Raw genomic sequence first — 19,903 nt, 5'->3', positions numbered from 1 at the left:
CCAACCACTCGAGCGGGATTCGGTCGCGGCAAACACTTTGCAAACGACAGTTTCCACGACGCTTCGGGCGATGGTCAACGTCGGAAAGGGCAGAAGCACAGGGAAAGCCAGACTCCTGTCTTCACGCCCCAAAGCTCTGAGAGAGAAAAGCCGGTCGGCAGCGGGCACGCACCTGAGCCCTCCCTGCAAGTGACGCGGGGCGTGGGTGTGTCCCTCCCCGCTCAGTCACAAGACCGCGGATGGAGCTGTTCCTGGCAGAACCGTAGGCGGCCAGCTGTCAGGAATCAAAGCGGGAAAATGGGACTTTGAGATTACCGTGCGGTCAGGGAGACGTTCAGGACACTGGCTAAGGCCGCTGGGGGCCTTCGGGAGCAGCCCCCCTTCCTCGGACGCCGGTCTCTGCACAAGGAAACTAGACAGACGCCCAAACAGCAGACAGAGACTGAGTCACTTTCAACAAATCCCACCAACATAGAAATGGGCACCACTGGAGTTTCTGGAACCTTCTAGATCCAAACGTGCTATATCCCGCCAACGCGTCACCGTTTGGGCTGTGACAACACTCGTTACCCTGAACACAGATGGCTGAGAACCCACATCTAGAAGATTTCAAGCTTACTACGTGCACTCAACAGCCGGAGAGCAGGGATGCCGTCTGGTCAGGGCCTTGGTTACTGTCACCGGGACCCCAGAGGGAGGCCGGGAGGGACGAGCAGGAAGCAGGGGGAAGGTGCAGGGCTGGGCCCTCCGCTCGTGGCTCCGAGGGCTGGCGGGGTCTGGACTCCCCCACCTGCTTTCCACCTGCAGGAGGCCCCAAGCACTGTCACCTGGCACGCTGTCACCCCAAACACGGTCACCCGACGTGCACGGTCACCACACGCACCGTCGCCCGGTGCCCTGTCACCTCCCGCCCTGTCACCCGGCACCATCACCCGGTGGAGTCCCCGCGGGGGCCACCTGCCCTCTCTGCAGCCACAGGGGGACCCGACTCCCAGCCGGGCACGCCATATGCTCTCTTGTCTCACGGCTTCAGCTGGGAAGTGATGACGTGGTAAAGCCACAGAACGTGGCAGAAGATCCCAACTGTGCAAATCAGATGATCTCCTGAAACTCTGTCCAAATGGCAAATACGTCTTTTGTAAATATCAAATACGTTTAAAATGTGTTTGTCGAGTTCCCGGAACACATCCGAGAATCTTTTTGGTGAATCACTTGGCAAATCAAACACAACTATTTAGGTCATTTGGCGTGCAATTCTGTACACAGGAAACAGGTGTCAGGGGTTTTTTGAAAGGCAACAGACTCTATACGTTCTCCACAGTTTTTAAAGCAAGCTCCAAATGACCCGTTTTTGCCAGTTTCACATTCTCCATTTCACTTAACATAGGTAAACAGCACTCACTCCCTGCCCCCCCCAACCATGTTCCACGCCGACTGGGAAAGTGTCCTCTGGCCTCCTGTTGGCCGGGCCGCGGGTGGTCCCGGTGAACTGAACACCTGTGTACCTGGGCCCCGGAGGGCTGCGCCGCCCCCGACCCTCCCTCCGGGACTGCCATCCCAGGTGTGGCCGGCACACAGAACAGGTGTTGGTCTTGGGGGAGGGGGAGCAAGACGAGAGGCCCAGGGCCTGGTCTGCACCCCCCCCATCCAGTGCTTCTCCCCACCTTTGGCGACACGACACGCCCCTGGGCACGTGCTCCCCAAGCTCCGGCTCATGGCCACCTCACGACATGGAGTTTCACGGAACGGGATTCTGTTCACGTCACACAAATACGTAGCAGTACACGCGTCTAAGGAGAGACGAGAATTCTGGCGTGGCTGGCGAAGAGCGGTTCCAAGCTCCCCACGATCCCGAGCGGGCACGCTCATCACCGCTGCGCCGTCGAGGACGGAGAACGCGTCGCTAAAGCATCCGGTAACTGAGGGCCTCAGCTCCCCAGACTTGGGTGTCGCACAGCCACTCGCGTGTCTGGCTGGGAAGCAACTCGGCAGTTTGAGAAACGCGTGTGATCTCCCCTGGTGTTCACTCCCTGTTCTCCTTGCGATAACGGCGAAAAGAACCGACCCTTCCAGGGACGGGAAGGTGCCCCACCCCCGCCAGTGCCCCTCGGAACAGCGTCCTCTCCTCTCGCACCCAGAGCCCAGACCAGGGTGGGTCCCCGGAGGAACAGCCCGCGTCTGTCACCTCCATCTCTGGGACCCCTGCAGAGTCCGCGTGTCGGCCGGGGCCACACAGCGTCTCTGGCAAACACGTCTTGGTCCAGACCACGACACGTCACGCTCCCGAGATCGAAACGGCAAAGCGCCTCGACCCGTGACAGCGTCCCAGCTATTTGAGAGCAGAGTCCGTTTGTTTGTTTGTTTTGAGAGGGAGGCGGGGCAGAGAGAGAGAGAGAGAGAGACAGACAGAGAGAGAGAGAATCCCAAGTAGGCTCTGTGTTGTCAGCACAGAGCCCGAAAAGGAGCTCGATCCCACAAATGCGGAATCATGGCCTGAGCTGAAATCGTGTTCGACGCTAAACTGACAGCCCCCAGGGGCCCCAAAGCATCTATTCTAACTGTGCTTCCGTTTCTCTGCTTTCTCACATTTTCGTGGGAGACCATGCACGGGCAGAGCAGCTTGGGCTCTCTCCAGGAGCTGCCTCGGGTCCCGACCTTGCTGTCAGCCTCCCAAGGGCCCCCGAGGTGCCGCCCGACGACGGGCTGAGGGAAAAGAGAACGCCACTCTCCGTTTGAAAACGTGGCCCATTTATTTGAACTGAAGGCATCGTTACATAGTGCAAACGTTTCTTTGGTATGAACTGGTTACAATGAACGTAAAAAGGCACTTGTCTGTTGGCAACAGTCAGAAAGTAAATAAATATATACACTCGCCTCACGTCACCGTGGCTGCCGAGAGGGCCCCGGGACCCCGCCCGCAGCTCGGACGCTCCGCGTGAGATTAATCCGGTGGCCCCGCCACATTCCACGTTCCCGCTGCGGTTCCAGACAGGCACCGCGAGTCACAGGCAGCCGCGCCTCCGGGTAGAGGACACGGTCCCAGTCACCCGTTCTAGCCCATGTGCATGTGCCTCCAAGCAAAACCACAATCCGCCACCAAGGCGCCTGGAGACGCCGGCTGCTCGCGGAGGGTGGGGTCCGCTGTCGTTCTACACCTGAGCAACCTCCACAACTGTCACGCTGTGGACAGTCCTCCGCTCTCTACTCGACAGAAATCGGTTCTAGGGGTTGGGTGTTAAAAGTGACTTGATCCCTCAGGGGCAGTCCCACGCCCCACGGAACACCAGCTTGTATTTACCACTCAACGTGACGAGGATGAGAAGTCAAGTTGGCTGTGTTTAGAGCCGCTGTGAACACGCTCATGGCGGGGATGTGCACACCCTCCCGCGGTTGGGGCCGGCTGGTCACAGAGCCGGGGTCTCCTGCTTCCGGAAGGAAGGCCGTGCCGGGCCCAGGTCGGGCTTCCAAACTGCTCACGACGTGCCCGACGGCCTCCTGGCCACCCCAGGGATGAGGTGCCCCCGACCCCCCAGCCCGGGACGCGCCCCCCACATACGAAACCACCTGTGACCTCGGGGCACTTCCCACGGCGCCCGCACGTTCAGGGACACGTTTCTGAGGACACAGATCACTTCATATTGAAAACAAAGAAGGAGGTTTCTGGTCAATTGGAAAGAGAGACCACGAGGTATGATGGTTGCTCTTCACTGAATTCGGAGACGACTTTCGCACAGTGGAAGGCATTTCTCTGCCACCCGAACACCGCAAACATGGGCGCAATCTCGTCAAACATCCTGCACTTTGAAAATACAAATGAGGTATAGGGACTGATTGTTTCCTTAAGGCACTTACACAACCTGAAGTCAGAAAGCCGCCAACACCGACTCCTCCGTCGGGAGAGGCCTCCGTGCGGGCACCACACCCGGGGTTGACTAGGAATTGGGGGGAGGGGGGTTTCACACTCGGTCCACCCCAGGCGGCGCCACGCAAGCCGTGGTTTCTGGACGTGGCGGGATGTCCTCACGGGAGACGTGCTGGAGGTCGCCGGCGATCGGGGGCTGAGCCGCGGGCCGTGTGCTCCGTGCTGGTGTCGGGTCGGGGCCGGGGAGCTCGCACCCGCTGCCCGGACGTCAGCCGGCTCTCCCAGCAGCCTGCCCGTCGGCCGAGTCCTGATCCCGCTCTCCCTGTGGTACGCTTCCTTCTGGCGGCTCCGTGACGCGCCCTCACGGCGGGCAGCTGCCAAGCTCCAGGCGTCGGAGCCCAGCGGGACGAACGTTTGGTTGGGGAGACGAGTAGCGTCCAGGGACACGAATCCAGGAGCCTAAATAACTGGACCGTGCAATTTACTAGTAGCACCAATTTGTCATTAAAAAACTTAAATAAAAACCTGAGAATCTAACGTGAAGTCAGGACGTGTGTCTGTGGTTTCTCCTCCGCCAACGCTCTGGTCTAAGCACCTGTGCTCCTCCGGAGACAGAAAGGGTCCCGTCCCGGGCGGCGATGGTCCCTCTCGTCCACACGCCCCGCGCGGGCGCCGAAGGCTTCACGGAGCCTACGGCCTCTTCCCCGAGCCGTCTCTCGGGCAGGCCGGACAGCAGGCCCCGGGGGCTCTCACGGGCGCTGGGCAACCGGCAGGCTGGCAGGCTTCCACAAAGCACATGACCTGCCCGTCCTGGAGGAGAGAGGTGCCAGCACCAGTCAGCTCCTGGGGTGCGCGCCCTGGGCGCCGCCTGCCCGCCCGCCCTTCCCCACCCGCCTGCGCCCGAGTTCTCTGGTGCACCGTGTAACACAGGGGTCGTTCTCTGGGTGATTCACGGCTTCGGACACTCTGTACTTCCTCCGTGAGGTCCCCACCCTCGGCTCCCCACCCTGAGGACAGCCCGGGACCTGGGGCTCAGCACACCCTCCTAGCCCCACCCCTGAGACCCCGCGTCCGGGGATGTCAGCCAGAGGAGGACAAAGTCAGGAGGCGCGGTCCCTGCCCTGCCCGAACGCGACAACCGCCAGGGATCCTGGGGCACCTGCCTCTCCCGTCCCCGGACCGGAGGAAGAATCCCCTTCCCGGCGCGCATCTGGGACACCAGACCGGCCCACTGCCCTGTGCTGTGCGCCCAGCCTCTGCCCCCAGCCTCCGGCCCGGGCACCATGGCGGCCCGTCCCCTTCCTCTGGAGGCCCAGGCCACCCGGCGGGACCAGCCTCCTCGCTGGTATAAGCACCTCAGCGGCTGCTCGGGCAGCGGTGCACGGGCCACCCCGTAACGGCGGCTCTCGGGGAAGAGCCACCCCCTCCCCAGACAAGCGCTGGGGCCTCTGGCGGACCCTGCGGCCGCCCGCCCCGGAGCCCACGTGCCGGGGCCCCACACTCACACGGCACTCGCAGGTGGTACACGCGTCTTGCTTCCACGTGGCGCCGTTGACGTGAGGCTCCCCGTCTGCGTCCGTGCAGTCCGTGGCGCTGAGCCGGGCCTCCAGCCTCTTTATCTGCCGCAAAGCAAAGCGAGACGTGTGCGGGTCACACGCGACCAAGAGCTTCTCTCTGCAAGGGCGGCTGTGCCGTCGCCGGGAGTGGCGCCTCCCAGGGGCGGCCCGTCACCAGGCAGGCGACAGCCGAGCCGTCCTACGCCGCACCCGGGCCTACGCTGCAAGGCACGGGAGGCGCAGCTGCGGGGTAGCAGGAGGAGCCCGGAGAATCGGAAGGCGGCTTCCCACAGGCCGGCGAGCGCCAGACCCAGCCGGACGGGAACACCCTGAGCTTGGACTCCGGCAGCCGACGGTCGTGACCGGGCTCCGCGGGCGTCCCTTCCTCCGACCCTGCGGCTGGGCCGGCGGTGACGGCACGTCCAGACTGTCCTCGCGTGGGGTTTCCGTCACAGGCAGCCGCATCTCCAGACCCCCCAGAACGGGCACAATTGGGCACAACTGCCTGACATGGTGCCCGCAGCTCTGACGGAGGGCAGGAGCGGGCCGAACGGTGAACTCGCAGACCCCCTACGAGCCCCCGTCAGTGAAACGCGTGATGTGCACGCGGTGTGACAGCACGTGGAAAACAGCACGGCCTCCCCCCTGTGCGAGGCCAGACCGCCGCCCAGAGCAGCGAAGTCACCTGCCCCGGGCACTCAGCACCCAGCTCACCCACGGCCTGGTGACCTGACATTTACGGGCCGACGGGCACTCGAGCCGGCAGGCCACAGGCAGGCTCCGAGCGGAAGCCGGCACTTGTCAGCACAACCGATCTCGAAAGCCACCGGACCTTCCAAGAAGGGAGGGAGAGGAAGGTCCCTGAGGTGCAGCAGCGGGCGCCACGGGCTGGGCAGGGCTGCTGGGGACGGCGGGGGCTCCCTCGGTGGCTGCTGACCCCGTCTCAGCGTAAAGCCAGAGGCAGCAAGGCCAGGACTGGAGCCGCGTCCGCCTCGGGGAGACCGTGAGCACGTCTACGGGACGCAGCGCGGCCGCACGGAGCAGGACAGGTGCCCCCGCTCCCTCCTGGGCTGCAGTCACAGCAGACGTCCCCCCGCACGGCACCAGCCCTGGCGCCCCTGACCAGCACCTGCCCTGAAACGCAAAGCTGCGTAGAGCGAAGGGGACAGACGGGACGGCAGAGTCACCTCCTCCTGCAGGTGCGAGAAGTCACGGACCCACAGACGCTGGCCTCACGCTGCCTCGTCCTGCCTCCTGCCTCTGCTCACACTACCCCACCTGCAGAGCGTGACCCCCCCTGCCCCCCACCCACCTGTGACGCTCCAAGGGTCTCCGAGAGACTGTCTTCAGGCCTCCCAGCGCCCACCTGTCTCGGGCTGGGCCCCCAGGACACCCTGTGCTTGTCACAGCCTGGCTGTCTCTCAGGCTCCAAGTGGGGGCTGCTCCTGGTGCCTTAAACCCTGAACTCTGCACGGTGCCCGCTATCCCCTCCCAGCCTGTCTCCATTTGCCGTGTGACAGCAAATGAAGGCCGTCAGGTGAGATTGCCTCACACTGCACGTCCACGTCAAGACAGGAGGGCAGACGCGGTCAGAGCCGGGACACCTCTCCGAGAGGCTGGGACAGAAGACCCCAGGGCCCCATCCCTGAGGACTGGGGGCCCCGTAAGTAGGAGTGGGGTCGTGCTCCAAGACCACCGGTCACAGGCGCGTCTCCAGAAGTTTCCACATCAGGAATCCCTGCCAAAAGGACCGTCGGAGGTCTGCACGCTCATTACTAAGGCCTCAGTCTCCACTCGTGATACATAAAAGCCCACCACGGAGGCCCGGACACAGAGACGGGAGAGGAGGAAGCAAGTCCCCTGAGCCGGGGAGGACAGATGGTTTTCTGCAAACCCTACGGATGCCCAGAGAAGAGCCCACTGTATAGACGGTGCCCTGCCCCCACCAGGGGGTCCTGACCACAAACCAGCTCCTGATCCCGCCCTGGGAACAAGGATCGCATCGTCATGGCCTCAGGACGGGACCTGAAGTGTGGATTCTCCCTCGAGGCCCTAACCCTGAGCCCCCTCCTGACCTACGGACTCTGGCCGCTCCGGGAACCCCCCCCGCCACAAGGGCACCTGCGGGCAGCTCAAAGCATGAGCCCCCCAGCCATGGGAATCCTGAGGGCAGCCCAACGTGGCTGGGCCGGGGACAGGCCACAAAGAGGCCCCAGAAGGAAGTGGTGTCCCCGGAGGCTCCGAGTGAGGGCAGACCAGTGGCACGCCCACGCAGTCAAGGTGGCCACAATGCCCTCTGCAACGTGGGAGAGGACGTGCCAGGCAGTTACCTGCTCTCTGAGGTCCGTGATGGTCTTCTGCATTTCCACAACGAAGTCCTTGAAGTCGTTCGTCCCCGGAACCTGTGGACGCTCATGGGACGTGGCCGTGGCGTTGCCGGGGCGCTTTCTGTGCTGCCCCATGCTGCGCGGGGGAGAAGGGGACGCTGTGACTCGAGCTGGAGGCCACCGGTGGCTGCACGTGCCCCCGCCCAGCACCAGGACCTCACCCCGGAGACGGCCGTACCTTGGTGTCCCCCCGGGTCCTGCTCCCCCGGCGGGGCCGTCCTCCTGGTAGCTGTACCCCAGGGACCGCCTGCCTCGGAGATGATACGAGAACGCGTTGAACTGTCCCCGGGTCCGGCAGTCTGAAACGCAAGCAGAAGGGCTGTGTCGGGTGGCGCTGGGTCCAATTCAGAAGACACAGGCTCATCCTGGGAGACGTCAGCTGGCCTTCCGGCACGTGTACGACTCGAGCCACCGCCTGGCGCCCGCAGTGACCAAGAACCCGGCTGTGCTTCCCTTCTCCCGCCACAGGCAAGATGGCCTCTGACTGTGTCGTCCCCCCCCCCCCCCCCGTTCCCGGGAGCCCCCAGCCTGCTCCGGCCTCCTGCAGGCACGAAGCATTGCGGCTGTCCTCTCAAACCCACGCCGGCCTCCCCCACCACAGGGACAGGGGCACGCGGTCCCGGCCTCACGTCCGTCTGCTCGCGCCAGGGCGTCAGCCTCCCCTGTGGCCGGGGGGAGGGGGGGGGGGGGAGGCGCGCGATGTGGAGCACGTTGCACATGCTGGTGCCCCGTCCGGTGGCCGGCCCCAGACAGCAGGATGAGGAGCATAAGCTGGGGCAAGAGCCAGGCCGCGCTCTGTCTGCCAGCTGCTGGGAAGGGAAGGCAGGGCCTGGAGCCCCTCTGCCCTCAGACCGCGCCTCCCGGAGGCCTCCACGTGCCTCCGATCGTCAGCAGCCACCACTCGGCTTCCCACCCGCTCCCGGACCCATGTCATGCAGGGTCACAGCGTAGGCTCGTGGGACCCGGAGGCCTGGGGCAACGCCGTGGGAGCAGAGGACGCGCGGCCCGTGGCGCTAAAGCACACACCCTCCCCAGCGGTGCTCACACCGTGCGGCCAGGTGCCCTTCGGGGCAGCAGCAGGAGCCCACGGCGACACTCCCGCTGGACAAACACAGACACCACGATCCAGCCAGTAATCCTCGTGAAGGTCCCGCGCGGGGGGACAGGCCGGCATCACGCGCCTCCTGCAGCCGCACCGAGAGAACGCAGCCCCGCCCGCGGAGCGCCAGCGCCCCAAACGCAGAGCCGGGTCTGATCTGAACCCAGGGAGAGGCTGCGGCGGGCCCGGAGAAGGACAGAGGGGACCCGGGGGCGCGAGATTAAATCCCTGTCGTGGGACGTGTATGTGTATCCACGCTAACTTCCCAATCTTGCCCACACACACACGTGAGTGAGTTATTCAGGAGCACGGGGGCACGCTCAGACTTCCTCCTCTAGTTCAGGAAAACGTGCCCTATTTCCCTACAAACACACACACACACACACACACACACCAGTACACACACGTATGTATACATACGTGCGTACCTATGCACACACATACACAAGTGTACAAACACGTGCAACGTGTGCATATGCATGCATATGTACACACATACGCACCCGTGTGTGCATGTGTGCACATGTATGCACATATGCACACGTGGGCACACGCCCGTCTGTGCTTGCATGCACGTACACACATACACAGTACACACACGCATGTGTGCACACGCACACAGATGCACATACACATGCGTGAGCGTGCACACGCATGTGCGTGCACACACGTGTGCGTGTATACACATATGCATGCACACGCACATGCATACTTAGGCACACGTGTATTCATACAGACACACGGGAGAGAGAACAGTGACTAATACGTAACAAACGACCGATGCATCTATTCAGGTCCCGGAATCATCCGCGGTATTTTATAACCCACGCCATTACTTCAAAATACACCAACATGTGCAAGAGTGTGTGCGTGTGCCTATGTGCTCTTCCTTGCCCACAGAGGGGCAATTTGAAACTCCCCTCTGAAACCACCCGCCCAGGAGCCCTCCCGTCCGGCCCCTCCGTGCACACGACGTGCGGCTGTGACTCCGGGGGGAGCTCAGAGGGCTGCTTTCAGCGAGTTTTAGAAGCTGAATGGAAAGTAAACAGCAACCGATGTTCGGTCTGTCGAAACTTTTTCTTCCTACTGTATTTTAAACACGACTTTGGAGCTACAATAAAAGACAAAGCTTATAAAGCATCCTTTCGGGGCACCTGGGTGGCTCCGTCAGTTGAGCATCCGACTTCGGCACAGGTCATGATCTCACGGTCTGTGAGTTCGAGCCCCGCGTTGGGCTCTGTGCTGACGGCTGGGAGCCTGGCGCCTGCTTCGGATTCTGTGTCTCCTTCTCCCTCTGCCCCTCCCCCACTGTCACTTTGTCTCACTCTATCTCTCAAAAATAAATAAACGTAAAAAAAAATTTTTTTTTAAATACAACGCATCCTTTAACTTGGTCAGCTCTGGACCGGGCCTGCTATTTCCAGAGGAAAAGCGTCGGGGACAAAGGATGTCAGAAATGCGTTTGGCAGCTGCGCGGACAGGAGAGCCGGCCCCAGCAGCTCCAGGAAAGGCCCGCCTGGCAAGACCCCGTCTCTCCCGGGACTCTGGGTTTTCCGAGCGGAACAACAGGAACCCCGGCTCAGCCCCTTCCTATGCAGCAAGGGGCCCCTGGTAAAGCTATCAGGAAGCCAGTTATCCGAGAACCGGCTTTTCCCAGGGGTCAGGACAGCTTCCTGCATCCTCCGCCAGATTTGCAGGAAAGCACGCGGAGTTGGACAAACAAGGACGATGTTTTTCAAAAAAACTAAAAACAAGAACATGGTTCCTTCGAGGTCATAGTGAGAATACAAATGTTTTGGAAGATGGGGCGTGCAGTAAACTCAGTCCTCATCTTCACGCGAACTCTCTTGTGAACCGCGTGTGCCACGCATCCCTGTTTAGCACCTACGTGTACACACACCATACGTTCACACGCAGAGAACCAATGGGGGCAGACGCACAACCGATCAACGCAGGCACCCACACGCGCACGGACTCAAAGGGAGACACCGCAAACAGCTCTAGGCCACGCACCCAGGTTCCGATACCTCCTCATGCAAACAGCAGCCACCTGAGAGTAATCACCAGCGAGGACAAGAGCCTGACCGAACTATTTCTTCCGGAAAGGAGAGGGAACAACTCTAGTCCGTGCCTCCTGTCCACCGGCGTGCCGGGCGGAAGGAGCTGTGTCCGCGGGCGTGTAGGTCACGCAGGGCAGCTCCAAACGCACCCGGCTTCCACATTCCAGTCCCCGAATGCAGTTTCAATGAAGCCCAAATCCCGTTCAAATGAGAAGGTGAAATTCGTGGTTCGCCACAGCGGGAGTGCAAGGGCTCCGCGGCAGGAGGACAGCGGCCCCGCGGCAGGGACCGGACGCGGCCAGAGACCCGCCACCCCTCCCCACCCCTCCACAGGCCTCGGCCCTCCTCCTGATCTTACACAACGCGCCCCTCCGGGTACGGTGTTCTCACAGGGGTCTGGACGCACAGCACACACTTCTCTACCGAGCACACATCCTGGGGACGTCCACGTGGCAGGGCCACCCACGCGTGCGCATACACGACACTCAGGACAACACACGAGTGCCCCCGTTTAGACGCACATTAGGTTTCAGAGACAACACAGAAGCCCGTCTCCTCATGCACACTCTCGTCTCCTGTCTCCTCCACTGGGCACGTCACTTACAGGAAACGCCACCACATCACCACCAGCCCTTCATGACCGCGGCCTCTCAGACTGTGCAGCGACCCTGCATGGCTGCCCGCAGGGGCGGTACCTGGTTCTGTCCCCACTGCGGCCAAGCGTCCAGAGAGCACCATACCAGACGCCCTGGGAGCACCTCGGCAGGAGCCCCGGGAGCACCACGGCAGGAGCCCCGGGAGCATCACGCCAGACGCCCCGGGAGCACCACGGCAGGAGCCCCGGGAGCATCACGCCAGACGCCCCGGGAGCACCACGGCAGGAGCCCCAGGAGCACCATGACAGACGCCCCAGGAGCACCGCGCCAGCCGCCCCGGAGCACCACGGCAGGAGCCCCGGGAGCACCACGGCAGGAGCCCCGGGAGCACCATAGCAGGAACCCTGGGAGTACCACGCCAGATGCCCCGGGAGCACCACAGCAGGAGCCCCAGGAGCACCATGACAGACGCCCCGGGAGCACCACGGCAGGAGCCCCGGGAGCACCATAGCAGGAACCCTGGGAGTACCACGCCAGACGCCCCGGGAGCACCACAGCAGGAGCCCCAGGAGCACCATGACAGACGCCCCAGGAGCACCGCGCCAGCCGCCCCGGGAGCACCACGGCAGGAGCCCCGGGAGCGCCGCGCCAGACGCCCCGGGAGCACCGCGCCAGACGCCCCGGGAGCACCGCGGCAGGCGGTGAGCGCGGCAGGAGCGGGCAGGCAGTGGGGAAGACAAACCACAGAGGCGAGGGAGGGGCCGGGCGTCGGGGACGCGCACCTTCGCAGCAGTCCTGCCACACGCGCAGGTCCACGCGGGGGATGTCGTCGCAGCTGCTGTAGCCGTGGGGGAACTCGGCCACCCTGAACACGTCCCTCTGCACACGCGTGATGTTGTCCGCGTTGTCGCACAGAATCCTGGCCAGCGACGTCTGCTTGATCTGTGTCAGCTGCGCCGGGGAGAACACCCCCGGGCTCTCGTACCACAGCCTGTTTCCAGAGTGAGAGCAAGGTCAGACGCCCGGAGGCCCCGCGGAGGCGTGGGGAAACCGCCAGGAAGCTCTGCCGACGGCACCGACGCCGCGGGGCTCAGTCCGCTGTCACTTAAGAGGGGCTCGAGCACGGATCACGCCTCCTACTCAAGACGCAACACACGGGGCCTGTACTGGAAGCAGCAGAGGAGCTGGCGCAGGTGGGGGTGAGACCCCTGGCGTGGCGCGGCCCCTGCTGCACTGCCCCGCGGTAAACCCCACTCGTGTCATCGTGTCAGTCTCGCCAGAAGCTCAAATCCCTCCGAACTGCCACGGCGGTTGAACCGTGTGCACCGTTCTTGGGAACAGAGAGGCCCTCACTACGCGGAAGGGCACGAAGGCACCTGTGAACTGGGTCACGTGATCCTGGGGCTGCAGTCGGGGGCAAGTCCCCACACGGGGGAGCTAGTCACGAACGCGGCGAGGCGCGAAGACGCTCGTCCACTTTCACCTGGACACAGTCTCCGCCACCTGCCCCGCACATCCCCGAGTCCCCGGAAAGGTGCATTTCAGAGCGGAGGCTCTCCCCGGCCTCACCTGCCTTCACCTGTCGTCCCTACGGCACCTGCCTTTACCTGTCCCCATCTCTCAGCCGCTTGAACTGTGTACTCAGCAGGCACATCAGGGTCGGTCCCAGGCGGCTGCCGGGGACCAAGTCCTCTACCATGAGGGCAGGAAATAGGTCGATGTTGAGTGGGGACCCGTATAACCTACAAAGGAAAACAACCAAGTGAACCTCAAATTTGCTTAGGCGTGCGGTAGCTAGTACACACCAACGTACAACCAACGTGAGAAAGTCCCCACCTTTACCACCATTTAGCATCATTCAGACCTGCTTTCCACAAAGAACATTCATCATCACTCAAACCGTCTATCCGTTACGTTTCAAAACTTTTCCCTACTTTCTGTGCATACGCGTATACGCACGTACAACGCAAACCGCACGTTTATTCCAAGTTTAGAAAAACCAAGAAATTCAGGAAGAGAGTTAAAATCCCACCTCTTCTGTTGAGAGATCATCACGCTTGACAGGATAATGTACAACCTTCCAGGTTTTTTTCATAAATATAAATAAACAAACTTCACGTAACTGAGGACAGACTTTCCAAGGGGTAATTGTGACGCTGGAATTCCAACGTTTGTTGAAAATAGGTTTGCGGTAACGAAGCCATCTGCTCAGCAGAACAGCACGGGAGGCCAAGACGGCGGGGTTGAAACGTTCAAGAGCAAACGCTTTCATCGAGCTCTTCCAGCTCCCGCGAAGCACAAGCACGCGGGCAGAGAGCTGGCGGCAGGCTCTCCCCTGAGACACGCACACGACTCTCCCAGACGCGGGTGCTTGGTCTCAGCTGGGACTCAGAGCTCAGCTGGGTTTTCTAACCATGCACTATCCGGCTCAGAGGTGCGGCCGGCTCCGTCCGCGGGGCTGTGGCCACAAAGGAAAGGGGGGGTGCTGCTCAGGCACCCTCGAGAAGGGTGGCTGGGCGCTCCCGCCAAGCCCCACACCATCAGCACTGACCTCGGCTGCACACAGAGGAGCCTCGTGCCGTGGTCTCCCCGGGGAGCGGGGCCGAGGGCAGGCGGGGAAGTCGGGAGCCCCAACCTGCACAGCTCCCGTGACCTCGCCGCCGACGCGGCCTCCACTTGAAGGAGCCGCTCCCCACAAGGGGACGGCGCCCACACCCGCTGGCTCGGGGGCCACAGCCAGCAGGGAGCACCCCACTCGGGCCAGGCCCCCCACCCCTCCCGCAGGGCTCGGGGGCTGACGGCTGAAGAACTCGCTGTTGTGGTGAAGACAGTGGAGTTTCCTTCCCAGGGTCTGCGGCGCACGAGGCGGGCACCCCTCCCCCGGCCTGTGGCGCTGGGACGCTAGGGTCTCCCCAGTGTCGTGAACGGAGTTTGGCAAAGCAGAGAAATACGGGAGAGCGACCCGTGTTCATCCGGACGGGCCCGGCACGTAAGAAACACAGATCCCGCAAATCCTGACCGAGCGGTTCCGTGCCCGGTGACGTCCCAGTGCCGCAGGATTCACACAAACCGGCAGCCTGATACCGTTACTTAAAGGACGCTGGAAGGCGGGGGACTCAGGAGGGCTAGGTTCGTTCACGTCGTCGCACCTCGCGATAAGTTACAAGTAAAAAGTGATCGTCCTGGAGAAGCCACGGTCAGATCCTAACTGGGGAACGCCTCACCTTCGGCGGAAAGTGAGTAGCTCAGAATAAGCGGACCGGGCGAACTGGAGAGTCCAGAAAGCACGCAGTGTGGCCTCAGAAAGCTTTCCTTTTTCAAACAATTCTTTCCAACGTGAATGAACGCAACTTAAATATACAATGACTTGTAGACGTACTTGACAAGTCCGAGGACGAGGAGGGATCGTTATGGAAAAACTCTAAAGAGGGACTATTTGCATTAAAGAAACGATAAGTCACACGGTAGGTAGTCAGCAAGCAAAGGGCAGCCGTGCCCGTGAGAAGGGCGGACGGCTGAGTGAGTGGAGAAATGCAGGTCTAACGCACCGCCCAGCCAGGGACCAAGGCCGCTAACCTCCCTGCTGCCCCTGTGGTCTTGGGGTGCCCAGAGCACCCTCACGGTTCCAGCACCACAGGCCCCAGGCACCTGCTCCCCAGAGCCAGCACGATTGCCTGAGGCTGTGGGCAGTGGTCCCCGGACACAGAGGTGTCCCTGTCGTGCTGGCCGAGCTCTGGTGCTCTCTGCCTGCTGCGAGCAAGGGAGCTGCCCACAGAGCCCCACGCACGCACGCGGGGCCCCGAGGTTCCCCGCAGGTCCTTCCCCTCCCGTCGGACTCCCCTGCACAAGCAGGCCGGGCACCCATGTGGCCGTGGCCACCGCTCCCTGCACCTGCATGGCCTCCGAAGGTGACCCCTCCACAGGCTCTGCCCTCCCGGCTCCACAAACACACACTGGAATCCCGAGAACAACAGCCGTGCACACGTGGGGCCACCTTTCTCGGCACGCCTGACCCTGACAACGTTGAGAAACCCAAGACGCCACACGGTGGCTCCTCCTCCAACTCACCGTCTCAGCTTCTCCCGGATCTCGGGGTTCTTGATCTCATTTTTCAGGTCCTCAAAGGTGTGGGCGGACGACAGGTTGCAGTACACTCGGTACTCGTGGTAGGGCGGGATGCCGTGGTCCCGGCCCCGCTGGATGTTGATGGCGGCCAGGTCCAGGGCCACCGCGTGCGCCATGGAGAAGAGCCGCTCGGTGAGCTCCGTGTTCAGCAGCTGCGAGGGGACACGCATCTTCCCGGCCACGCCGAACAGGCCCCTGAGCAGCGGGTCGATGCCGCCCTCGTTCACGATGCGGAAGGGAGAGAAGAAGGCTTTGTGCAGGGGGATGTGTCCCTGCACGATGGGCTCGAAGTTCTCGTCCAGCCGGTAGAGCACGGGGTTGACCAGCGTGTGGCCGAACCTGAAGGCGGCCGTGGCGAAGGCGTTGAAGATGCCGGCGTTGACGCCTGGGTCGTAGCCGCGGTAGTCGCCCAGCGCCTTCATGCCTACCTCGCCCAGCACCTTGGGCAGCCAGTGCTGGTAGGTGATGTGCTGCACCTGCGCGCCCACGATCTTCCTCGCCTCGTGGTAGATGGTGTCCCCGTCCCAGTGCGGGTTCAGGGACAGCAGCTCGGCGGCCACGCGGTTGTGCTCCCGGAACCAGAGCGTGTGCATGCTGGTCAGGCCCAACTGCTCGTTGGCGCGGTGGTCCCCGGCCAGGAAGCAGGGGATGGGGCTCTCGTTCTCGTCCCGCATGCACTCCGTGGGCGGCCCGGTGGCAAAGGGCAGCAGCGGCTTCCCCGACCGCTGCACGATGCCCTGCCGCAGGAGCCCCCGGTGGCTGGCCAGGTCCCGGATGGCGCGCGCCTCGTGCTCCGTGCTCCCGTACACGTTGGAGGCGTCGATGTAGGAGGTGAGCTGGTTGATCTGCTCCCGCGGGTACACGGAGTTCATGAGGAGGGAGGTCATCCCGCTGCCGCACACGGGGCTGGAACGCACGAAGAACATGCAGCGAGCCCCGTTCCTGACGCGGGGGTCGTTGGGGGGCACGGCGACCGAGAAGCAGGGGGGGTCGTTGCTGCACACGGAGCTGCAGTGCTGTCCGTCGGAGAAGCGAGCCTGGCTCAGGGCCACCACCGTGGAGTCGAGGTCGTGGTCCAGAAACTGGCCCCACTGCATGAGCATGTGCGTGAACTGCTCGTCGGGCGTGACGGTCTCGGTCCCGATCAGGGACGTGGACACCAAGCGAGGCACGGGCAGCGCGTGGCCGTGGTACAGCCGGCCGGGGTCGATGCCCCGCGGGGTGTTGAACCCGTTCTCGTACACGGCCTTCAGCAGGCGCTCGAAGGCGGTCAGCGAGGCGCCCCACATGGGGTGCTGCAGATTGTTGCAGGTGCCGTCGTGCGTGCGGTACTTCTGGTGGAAGCACATGTCCGAGCAGTTGTTCACGCGCCGGTGGGCCGTGCAGCCGGACAGGTTGGCGATGAGGCTCAGGTACTGGGGGGACACGAGGTCGTTGTAGTGGTAACCTGCGGCAGAGGGGGACGCGGCTCACCCTCTGGACGGCGGGCAGCACGCGGGCACGCGGCCCTGGCCCCCGCGGTGCTCCCCCACCCAGTCCTGCCTGCCGGGCCGGGAGCCAGGGGAGGGGACCTTCGTGGGATGGGCGCGCGCGGTGGGGGAGCGGGGGACGGCCCGGGGTCCACACAGTGCCGGGGAAGGGGTCCCGGCAGGAACAGCCGGGAAAGACCTGACGTGCACCAGGGGCCTGTTCTGGGACTGCTGGAAGAGCTTCGCGCTCAGGGGGACGTGCACGTGTGCACAGGGGCACCCTCACACCCGCGTGCACAGTACAGGCACACACAGGGGTACACGTGCACACTCACAGGCACACGCAGGAGCACATGCAAACATACATGTGCAGAGGGGCGCACACACCCAGGGGTACACGTGCACACGCAGAAGCACGCGCACACAAGAGCACGCACACAAGGGCACATATGCACGTGTAGAGGTACACGTTCACACGCAGGGCACACAAGCACATGCACACGCAGGGGCACACGTGCATACACACAGGCACACACACAGGAGCACACAGGAGCACATGCAGACATACACGTGCACACAGACGGGCACACACACCCAGGGACACACGTGCACACACAGAGGCACTCGCACACAAGCAAGAGCATACACACAAGGGCACATATGCACGTGTAGGAGTACACGTTCACATGCAGGGCACACAAGCACATGCACACGCAGGGGCACACATGCACACACACAGGAGCACACGCAGACGTACACGTGCAGAGGGGCGCACACACCCAGGAGCACACGTGCACACGCAGAGGCACGCGCACACAAGCAAGACCACGCACACAAGGGCACACATGCACGTGTAGGAGTACACGTTCACACGCAGGGGCACACGTGTACACACGGCACATAGGCAGATGCCGTCCCGATGGCCCGCAGCGTTTCGTGCCATGTGCACAGCCTCACGTGGCAGCCGCTGCCCTGCCCCCTCTTCCCTCCATGCCATCTGTCACAGGGAACCGAGGGTCTCGGCCAGGGGCCAGCAGCGTGTGGGCGTCCAAGATACCCGAGGACCCGGCGTGGCCCGCACCCAGGCAGCCGAGCCTGCACTCAGACGGGGATGCGGGCACGGCCCCCAAGGAGGCCACACAGGTGGGGTGGACGCCTGGCACTCGGGAGAGAAAGACCCCAGGACTAACTTGTTCCATTCAGGTCGACCATCAGCCCGTGCCGCACGTGCTCCTGAATCAGCTGCAACGTCCGCTCAAATATCTCTCCTGCGCGTGCCTGCTCCACGGTGTAGGGGTCCCTCGGGTACCGGAACAAGGCCAGCAGGTCATTGGGAGAACGGGGACGGCTAACGGGTCAGGAGCGGAAAGAAGAACAGAAAAAACCCTTGAGAACGAACATCACACCCCAAGGTATGATCACTGCCGCTGAGTGTTGGTGAAGCCGCTTCTCTAGACGTGGCGGACCGTGCCTTACTCATCCCAAGTGGAAAGCGTCAAAACCAAAGACGCTAAAAGCAAATCATTAAATAACAGAGAAGACACATAGTTATGAGGCAGGAAAAAACACTTTGGAACTGCCAACACAAGCAAATACAACGCACCCGACAAATACTTTGTTTTTGCCCAATCATTCGGTAGTAAGCCAAGCGAGTAAGTGGAGATTTTCTGAAAACGTCTTATTTGTGAGTCACAGCTCAGCTGCTACTCAGAAACGGTGACTTTTGTTATCTGAACCCCACAAAACCCGGTGCCAATGGAGATTGTGACTTTTAAATTCAAAGGTTTTTCTTCAGACGCCATTGGTCACAGCTTCGTGTCCCGAACCGCGTTCGCTTCACCCCGGAGACTGACCAAACAGTGGTCTGAACCCATTTCCGCCCCCAGTACCTGTCAAACAGGTGCGTGCGGGTTGAGTTTATGGCTCTGTCCACAGTCGCAATTGCTTCAACAATCGATTTGGCCACAAACGGGTCCCCGTTTCGGCTGACATCAGGAACTGGAAAACACAAAGTCATTCATTACCCAAAAACTGCCCCACAAGTTACTCAGGCGATCCCATCTGGACACGACATCATTTAGAATAAGGCACACCTCCCTCCAGTACTATTTTTCACACCAAAGTTAAATCACGCCAGAAGCTATTTTCAAGTCATATGTAAGTTATAGACCTTAATTTCTGAAACCACATGACCCTGGAGGAGGATGGGAAAAGTAGCTCGGACGTGAAGCAGCCAATTCTTCCAGCGAAGCCCGGCCGCGAGTGGAGGCTCGGCTCCGGCCAATTTTAATTCCTGGTGGATTCCGTCCTTCCGTCAGTGGCCAGACCCTCCACAGGTGCCTGGATCTCCAGCCGTTCGCCCCTACAAAGACTCTGCTCCCTCCATTTTCCTGTCCGCTATGGGCTGATCACGTCACCGCCACGAGCGCACCATTACCACACGCGCACACGGCTTAGCCTGCAGGCCTCTGGGCCTTTCCACTTCCCTCTTCTCATCTCTTCCCACTTAATACCAGAGTTTGCTAAATAAAATAACCCTGAACCAACCGATCGATCTTCTACCCCTATCCACTGATGCAGCTGGAGCAAAGGTCACCGGGCACAAAGTGGTACTTTTTTCCCTAAACGTACTCAGCCTTTCCAGAGTCTGACACAAATTTAAATGATCTTATTGAAATGCTTCTTTCACTTGGCCTTGGAACACACTTCCTCCTTCCTGGGACACGCTTGCTCCCTCCTGGGACATGCT

The 19,903-nt window shown here is 61.9% G+C and overlaps 1 protein-coding gene across 5 annotated transcripts in view; it reads right to left on the bottom strand.

Moving 5' to 3' along the window:
- Positions 1-2,727: 2,727 nt before the first annotated feature.
- The window catches only part of PXDN (peroxidasin), a 76,861-nt gene continuing 59,685 nt past the window's right edge, over positions 2,728-19,903 (bottom strand). For all 5 annotated transcript variants that reach the window (XM_045447892.1, XM_045447894.1, XM_045447891.1 and 2 more), the window contains 9 exons: positions 19,044-19,152; positions 18,345-18,502; positions 15,629-17,132; positions 13,168-13,302; positions 12,343-12,551; positions 7,984-8,104; positions 7,749-7,881; positions 5,368-5,481; positions 2,728-4,672 (listed from right to left, as the gene is read on the bottom strand). In XM_045447892.1, coding sequence (XP_045303848.1) covers positions 4,553-4,672; positions 5,368-5,481; positions 7,749-7,881; positions 7,984-8,104; positions 12,343-12,551; positions 13,168-13,302; positions 15,629-17,132; positions 18,345-18,502; positions 19,044-19,152 — 2,603 coding nt within the window. In that variant the 3' untranslated portion in view covers positions 2,728-4,552. The remainder of the gene's footprint in view (positions 4,673-5,367; positions 5,482-7,748; positions 7,882-7,983; positions 8,105-12,342; positions 12,552-13,167; positions 13,303-15,628; positions 17,133-18,344; positions 18,503-19,043; positions 19,153-19,903) is intronic.

Source organism: Leopardus geoffroyi, chromosome A3 (assembly GCF_018350155.1).
Source record: "Leopardus geoffroyi isolate Oge1 chromosome A3, O.geoffroyi_Oge1_pat1.0, whole genome shotgun sequence".
Classification (NCBI taxonomy): domain Eukaryota; kingdom Metazoa; phylum Chordata; class Mammalia; order Carnivora; family Felidae; genus Leopardus; species Leopardus geoffroyi.
This window is presented reverse-complemented; position numbering and strand designations above follow the sequence as displayed.